Source organism: Polypterus senegalus, chromosome 12 (assembly GCF_016835505.1).
Source record: "Polypterus senegalus isolate Bchr_013 chromosome 12, ASM1683550v1, whole genome shotgun sequence".
NCBI classification, from domain to species: Eukaryota; Metazoa; Chordata; class Cladistia; order Polypteriformes; family Polypteridae; genus Polypterus; species Polypterus senegalus.
Genome location: NC_053165.1, coordinates 25,415,770 through 25,423,839, shown reverse-complemented (window position 1 = coordinate 25,423,839; position 8,070 = coordinate 25,415,770). Strand labels below are relative to the sequence as shown.

Sequence of the window (8,070 nt, the reverse complement as noted above, 5' to 3'; positions counted from 1 at the left end):
AAATGTAGTCAACTAGAACTCATTGGGCCTAACTCTGATGAACTGTGGGAGAAGTTGAATGGACGGTGGATCTACATTGGGCTAAAACATGAACTGCGTTTACATTTGTTTGATTGTCAGTTGCTTTATTCAAAGTGACTTACAAAAGAGGTCAACAGAATCAAGTAAACGTTTGGGAACAAGTGTTACAGGGCAAGGGTACAAAAATAATCGTCCATTGATTATCACGACTGTACCACACTACATCATAGCTAGGCGGTGAAAAAATACAATTCATCATGGAAATGGCAACAACCACATTGATCATAAACAACAAGGCCACAGTCAGGCAACATGGACACAGAAGTGTGGCATCAAGGTGACAACCAAAAATAACCACCGATGAATAAAAAAAAAAAAAATCTAAATCAGTCAAAAAATAAAATGGCCGGAGAATATGAAACCCGCGTTCATGACAACAGGCAAATACTTTCACACCTGGAAAACCAAACTGCACAATCTCAACATGACTTCAGAAATGAATTTGAGATAACATTCCAGCTACACATTTCTTTCACTATCTTCAAATCAGAAACAGAACTTTCCAGATAATCCTCATCTTGCACCCTCATCCATGCTGGAAAAAATATTGCTCAATCTCAAGGTCTTGGACTCCATCTCTACAATATATAAAATCATTTTACAATCCCTCCCTTTCAAAGATCCCAGAGGACACTGGGAAAAAGATCTCTCAATTAATATATCAGAAAAGGAGTGGAAAGTAACAATGCAGAGAATTCACTCGAGCTCCATATGCGCAAAGCATACAATTATACAACTCAAAATTATATATCGAGCACATCTGTCTCGACTAAAACTCTCCAAAATGTTTCCAGGGCATGATCCAACCTGCGAACGTTGCAACCAAGCCCCAGCCTCACTGGGTCACATGTTCTGGGCCTGCACCAAATTAACATTATTCTGGACAAAAATGTTTACTTACCTTTCAGACAGCCTTGGACTCACAATCCCTCCTAACCCATTAACAGCTGTGTTTGGTGTTCTTCCAGAGGGGCTTAAAGTGGAGAAGGACAAACAAATTGTGATTGCATTCACTACACTGTTGGCACGCAGACTCATTCTGATAAACTGGAAGAACCCAAACTCTCCTCTTTTAAGTCAGTGGGAAACCAATGTGTTATATTATTTGAAATTGGAAAAAATCAAATACTCAGAGGATCCGTACAGACGTTTTTCAAAACATGGCAGGATCTAATCAGTAATATTTTAAAATAAGCTCATAAAGCACAGAGAATTTATTAATTTAGGTATGTTTACAGGTCTTAAATTTCACGCCGTTTGGCTTGCTCGCTCTCTCAGGGGTGGGGTTTGATTAATTCTTAACTCAATTTTTCTGTTTTTAAAAACTTAATTGATGTGTATGGATTGTAATAAAATTAATAAAAAGGAAAAAAAAAAAAGAAATGAATGAGACAGAACGCCCACACTACCCTAGTATCATTTCAGAAGACGCAATGATGAACTAAATGTGTACAACAATGAAGAGTACATTGAAGACCTAACTTCCACTTCAGCACCAAATGGCCTGCCATTTTCCACCATGCAGCGATCCCCCTTGTTTAATCTTAGCTTAGCGTTTGGTTACAGGAGTGTCCGACTTGACAGTAAACACTAGCTTGTGCCCGCCGTTCTGTTTTCCTGGATAAATTCCGTCACTCTTCATAACAGAGCCCACCACTTTAGGCTCATAGTAGATGGCATAGATTCAGGGTTATTCTCACAGTCTCGCTTGTCTGGGGTTATACCACGGCTCTCCGAGTGCTATGAGTTCAACTGTAGGATCGTGTGATGGACCTGCTATACTAGATGCCATTCTGAGTGCTGGCTCCTAGTGTTCCCTCAGGTGGACGAGAACTTCTCAATTTAATTGAATTCTTTGCTTAATTTAATCTGTTGTTTCACGTTTATTCATTTCAACACAAAATTCAGTCCGTCTCTTCTGTAAGGATTGTTGAAGACTCAGACTCTTTGCCTAGCTGTCACATTCCATAAACAAGCATAAACGAATAGACATTATGAGAAACAGACACTTACGGAATATCCCATGAGTCCATGTCCACCATTTGTGCGACTGCAGTTTTTCAGTGGAAAGAATGGAAGCAGCCATCTCGATTCCTGTGTGTGTGGGGATACGAGAAGCACACTAAGGAAAGTCCACAGGATTGCAAACTTTTGTATTTGTGGAACAAGCAGTATTGGGGGCAAAAGTTAAGCCAACGCCATGTAGGTTTTACTTGGCATGTTTTTATTTTCTTTTATTTGTTAACGTAATTAAGAATTCCAATGGATGGGTTACATTAGCAAATACAACTTGAACACATTGTGACCTCTCATTAAGTGTCTTGCCAGAACTAAAAGAGTCCACATAATACCTGAATCAGCGTACTGGATCTACCATCTGGGTATGCAGCCCTTTGATGGCTTTTTTTCTTAACAATAACCCTCCCTCCTGCTAGTATCTGCATGCTGTCAAAATGGCCAAGGGGAGAAAAGCGCTTGATGAAATGATCGAGTATGAAATTACATGGGTCCTCGCAATGAAGCGATCGAGTCTCACGCCGAAATCAAGAGTGAGAAATACCTCGCGCCATTAAACGACCTGTTATTTGCACATTAAATTGTTGAAAGTATGAACAATTCTCCATTAATGGCTTTAGTCACCCAGGGCCTATGGGGGTCTTAATCCGTCCTTGGCCTGAATTAAGACACCTATGGATACTGCAGTTTAAAAGACACACAATGCCCATCGGCTAACACTGACAGCTTTCAGATCAAGAGTTTAAATTCCCATCTGTCTTATGTTGTGAGGGGGCCGGGGTCGGTGAGTCTCTATAGACTCCCCAAAATATATTTAAAACCTCCAGAATTTAATCCTCTGCCCCATTTTCTGCCATTTTACCTTAGCATAACGTCATTGTGCTTCATTCAATACCTTCCATATATCAAAGTAAAAGGCAGATTTATGAATAGACTAGTGACTGGGAACCTGATCGAAGCGGGCTACAAATTCTACGTTTGTGAAATCCATACTTTCTCTGCAAAGAATCATTTGTCTTTTTTTTTTTTTAAGACCTTGAAATGATTTTGTTATCATGACACTGATTTGTGCTTAAAATAGACCTTTTCGGCCGATGTAATGAAGAGCTTCCTGTTTAAACGGGGCTGCGAAACGTGAACTCAGCTCTTCTGCGCACCTCATTTGATTTTTTCCGGCAAACAAATTTTCAAAACAAACCGTATTTTACGACTCTAATCAGAGTCAGAGTAATAATTATGTTGGCGTGGTCATTTTAGATCTGAGATCGGATAACACTTAAACAATGACCGTTGTTAATACCCAGCCATCATTACTCAGTTTTGCCAACAGATGTCAGAAGGACGGATGCCAAAACCGAACTGCCCAAAGATAGATTTTGACGTACCAAGCAAATGGCGATACGTTTTAAATTACTTACGGTTCCGGAGCTGTCGAAGGGTTTAAGTCAGTCGACGATATTAGTCCTGGAAAGTACGCCCCACCAAACCAACGTTCCAAAAACCAAACGATCTTACTGTTATCTGCTCGAACAAACACCGACTTACTATACTCGGCCGTCCAGCGGCGTCACTAAAGCATTCAAACATTCTTAGCCAATCTTGCAATATTGCGTCCGCGTTTGCCACGTTATGTTCTAACTACAGAGGCAGAGTCTCATTGCATGGTTCTAACTTGTATCGAGTCGAGGTATTGACGCGACCACCATACATACGGATAGTATTAAATTATATATAAGAATACCTCTAGTGAATAAATAATGTTGTGTACTGTAATCACAGCTCATTAAGCAGTACACTTACCTTATTCTTGGAGCAAGTTCAAGTAACCCAAATTTTATCCAAACAGTTGTAAAATTAAACACCCTTAGGGGTGTAGAAGAATGCTATGAATTTCAATTTAATCCTTAAACATTACACATGCATGTAACCCATAACAAACAAACAAACAAACAAACAACAATACTCAGGGTCACAGCTCACCAAGTATATGAAGACACTACAGTATCTGGCTGCTCTTAAAAACTAAGAATGTGACTCTTACCTTCAACAAAGCTGAAAGATGACAAGAACGATAAACAGGCCATCACGCCATCCAACGTCTGAAGTCACTTCCCCAAAACTACATTTTCACAGCCTCTGCCTATAAAAGACAGTGGTGCACTGCATGGCTCTTTCACCCACTCTAACTCCTGCCAGATAGGTTGAGAGTTGTCAGATAACCGCAAATGCACATTTGGGATGTTGAAGGACACAAAAATTAAGACCAAAATGCAAACTCTACACACACATACACAAATACATCCACTAAAGCTGGGCCTAGTATGTAACTCTTGAACCATCAGCTAGCAGTGCAATACATTGCCCAGTCCCGCTACCCTAACAAGCGCACAAGTCCTTTTATTTGCCAGCCTATTCTGTGGCACAGGAACACTCGGTTTGACAACACAAATATTTGCTCAAACAGAAGATTTACCAGAAGACAAAACTGGACAATCCTCTTTGAGAACGCCCACGGAGACAGCATTTCCAAAAAGAAATAAGAAGACTTACCTACAAAAGGCCGACAGCCAATGCTGCATTTCAGATGGTGACATCAGGGCAGTTAGGTTGTGAGTGAACTTCCAGGGTGAAGGTGACCAGCCCTGGCTTGTCTGCAGTTGTGAGTGTGTGAATACAGCTAGACACAATAAGCCAGGAGGATTTAAAGACCAAACATAGATAATTAATGTTTTACTGACATGATAGGGGATAGACATTAGAACTATGCATTTACAAGAAATCCATCCGTCCATCCATAACAAGAAATAAATAAATCATTAAGGACATGGCAAAATACTGGAGTATGATACAATTTATATACAATATACACAAATCTCTGTGCAAGAGCAAAGCTGACGGGTAAGTTAACATGAGAACTGATGCCCAGATCCTCAACTTGAAGGAATAATTAAGAGATAATGATCGATAATACAAGACAAGAGCCATCAGTGAATCACAGAGCCCATCGTCCTGCTTGCACAACTCCACGCTGAACTGTGCCAAGTCCCCTGTGTATGACACATCTGCACTATGCAGTGAACCGTCTTTTGAGATTTAAAAAATGTTAACATACTGACAATAATAAAAGAAAACATACTAACATATTGAAAAATAAATATTAAAAGGAACACTTCCGGAAAATGACAAGAGGTGTTCAAATGTGTGCTCAGATCCATTAGAAATGTCCTCCTCCATGACTTTCTTTAGTCTTGCTCAAGACACGTGTGGCCTGGTCGCCACAGGAACAGCGAGGATGTTATCATATGGAACGGCCAGCCCAATGTTGTAGTTATAACCATGGGACTCAGCGTAACTTGAGCGGCAGATGGGAAGGATGTGATCGCCGTTGGACATGTCCACAGAAAAGTCGTACAGGTAGATGGTCCCTCTGTGCCTAAAGGACAACCAGCAGACAGATAAAGGATTAGATGCTACCTTTAAGCAGCAAAGTCACTGAGCATCAACACCCGAGGTTAATTCAGTCAAGAGCGACTTAAACCAGTGTCACATTACAAGCCATTTCCAGTGATCTTCAGTCACATTTATATAATCTGAGTGAGTCGGAAGCAGTCGTGGTACACACTCCTGTGACTGCTGGTCATGTCACGTGACAAAACCCCGCACCTCAGTTCAAGCAGTCTGTGACTCGGCCAACAAAATCAATTAGGTTTGTCTTAAGTTGTAGGGATGGGTGCAACCAGTGAGTGCTTAGCCAGCTACAATTAATTTGGAACCTCACAAATAGAAGAAAGGCTCATCTGTCTGATTTGACGTGTTTTATGTACCATGACAGAATGGAAAAAAAAGGGGAGCAGTGATTACAGATGAACTTGCCGTACCTGTAAGGCATTCATACAGGGCCAGCGCAGTCGGGCAGTGCAATGTCAGAAAAAGGGGCCAACTCCATACTCTGGAAATGTGAAATTCTGCTGGAAAGTCATCACAGCGTTGTGTAATTTGTCAAGCCGTGCAATTTTCTAGTTGTGTAATCTAATACTGCAACTGCTGTAGTCAAGTTTGACATCCCCACGGATAAGAAATCATGTAATGTGCGACCAAGCTTTACATGGCATCACATCATGCACAGGAGGCTCTCTACTGAATGACTATTTGGCTGCTGATTCAGTTTAGGATTCCAGATAAGCTCAAGTTTCCTCTCTTTTAGTGTTCAGTCAACGTTATATTAAATCAGTACAACATATGTCAAAAATAATGCATTTTAATGTACAGCCCAATACCATACAAGGAATGCCTCAGAGGGCATTATTAACAGACCCTGTTCTTTCACAGCCCCCCAGCCTTGACACTTTAAGAAGACAAGAAAAATACAACAGCTACATTTTGCCAATTGGGTATGTGTGGTTTATCAGCTTAGGGCAGCCAACCTAAAGTACACTAAAGTATGCTGAAATGCCAAAGCAACAAGGAAACAAAAATTTTAAAAAACTCAGCGTACTTAGTCTATTAGTCTAGTCAATCTGTGGAGTTCAACTGCTGTGAAACGCTACAGGAGAGTATGAACAGGAGGTTCTGCTAAAATGAATGCAGTGAAATACTTGAGCTTCAAGACACACTGTGTTAGCACAGTAAACGTGATCACAAAAGGAATTACCAGGACAAACTAAAGCTGTTTTTGTTGTGAAGCAGTCGCTGATCTCACCACCGTATTGTACCCAGACTATGGGAGTAGAAACAAGTTGAACTGAATTCTTACCGTCGATGTGCAGTGAGGTCATCATCTGTGATGCATGCACCCCTGGGAGTCTTCTCGTCTGGAATATTAGCTGTTACTAAGGTCTGGGTGTGGAAGTGGATATGTCGAACAGGGTGCCTTTAAAAAATCCAAAACAAATCTGTTCAGGGGTCCACACAGGATTGTCATCTTTTTGTCCCCGACTTTCAAAGGGAAAGAAAACTGACCTGTTGTGCATTTCCCAGAGCTTGGCTGCCATCCTCATTTCCCAGACGCAGAGCAGACCCTCCTCCCCACCGCTTACAATCTTCCAGTCATCTGCCTGCACCGCAGAAACCCCCATGTGATGGCCGTACAGAGAAGTGACAGACTTTGCTGTCCTCAGATCAAACACCCTCACTCTGCCAATAAAAAGAGGAGCAGTGATGCATAGTCCACTAACAATAAGGGAGTTTTGTCAGCCGGAAAGAGAGATCCGCTTACCTCTAAAGTGGACCACCTGCCACTACCGGTGGCACTTTAGTTTAGGTCCTACCTGGAGTGCGTCCATTAGTCACACACTGTATTTGAGAAGATGTTAGCAAAAGCCACTTTTGGTCATATGAACACCTACAAAGCATCAGTTAAGGGGATTTTCATCTCATGTGTGGCATATTCAGAGCTCGTGGTGTGGCATATAATTTCTTTTGAATATGAGAGCTTTATTAGGTCTCATTAAGTTAAGGGTACATAAGCCTTTAAAATAAAGTTTGCACCACTGAGATGATCAATAACTAAACTGAAGTTCTTTTAGCAGAGACAAAACAGCTCTTCTGCGAGGCTTTGTAAATGTCATTAAGACCAAAAGAAGACATTGTTAATTCCTTGTTGCATAGTGTTATGTGACCAATAGACATGTTATTATGCAAAGTTGGACCAGCACCAACCCCAGAATACTCCAGCCGTATCATGCTTTGGCCAAGTTGCTCTCCTTCAAGTACTAAATTCTTGTGAGAATTAACCCTATAATAAACAGAAGCTAGTAGAATTTTCCTTTAGTGTTACAGATTCGTTACTTCATTTGGAATCACTGCTGTACCTAGGAAAAGATATAACTATATACAGTATATTGTGGGGTTAATAATGGCTGCAATCTCTAACAAACCTCTTCCCAGGGTGCATGAGCCCCTGCTGGCTAATCGAAGGTTCTAACACGCTTGACCCAAGGCTACTAGGACATCGACTTAATTACTCACTCACTG

General features: G+C 41.0%; 1 protein-coding gene across 1 annotated transcript in view; it reads right to left on the bottom strand.

Moving 5' to 3' along the window:
- Positions 1 to 4,797: 4,797 nt before the first annotated feature.
- fbxw8 (F-box and WD repeat domain containing 8) overlaps positions 4,798 to 8,070 on the bottom strand; it is a 68,019-nt gene continuing 64,746 nt past the window's right edge. The window contains exons 9-11 of the mRNA XM_039770963.1: positions 7,057 to 7,230; positions 6,851 to 6,967; positions 4,798 to 5,530 (exon numbers count right to left, since the gene is read on the bottom strand). Of these exons, the coding sequence (XP_039626897.1) occupies positions 5,350 to 5,530; positions 6,851 to 6,967; positions 7,057 to 7,230 (472 nt within the window). The 3' untranslated portion in view covers positions 4,798 to 5,349. The remainder of the gene's footprint in view (positions 5,531 to 6,850; positions 6,968 to 7,056; positions 7,231 to 8,070) is intronic.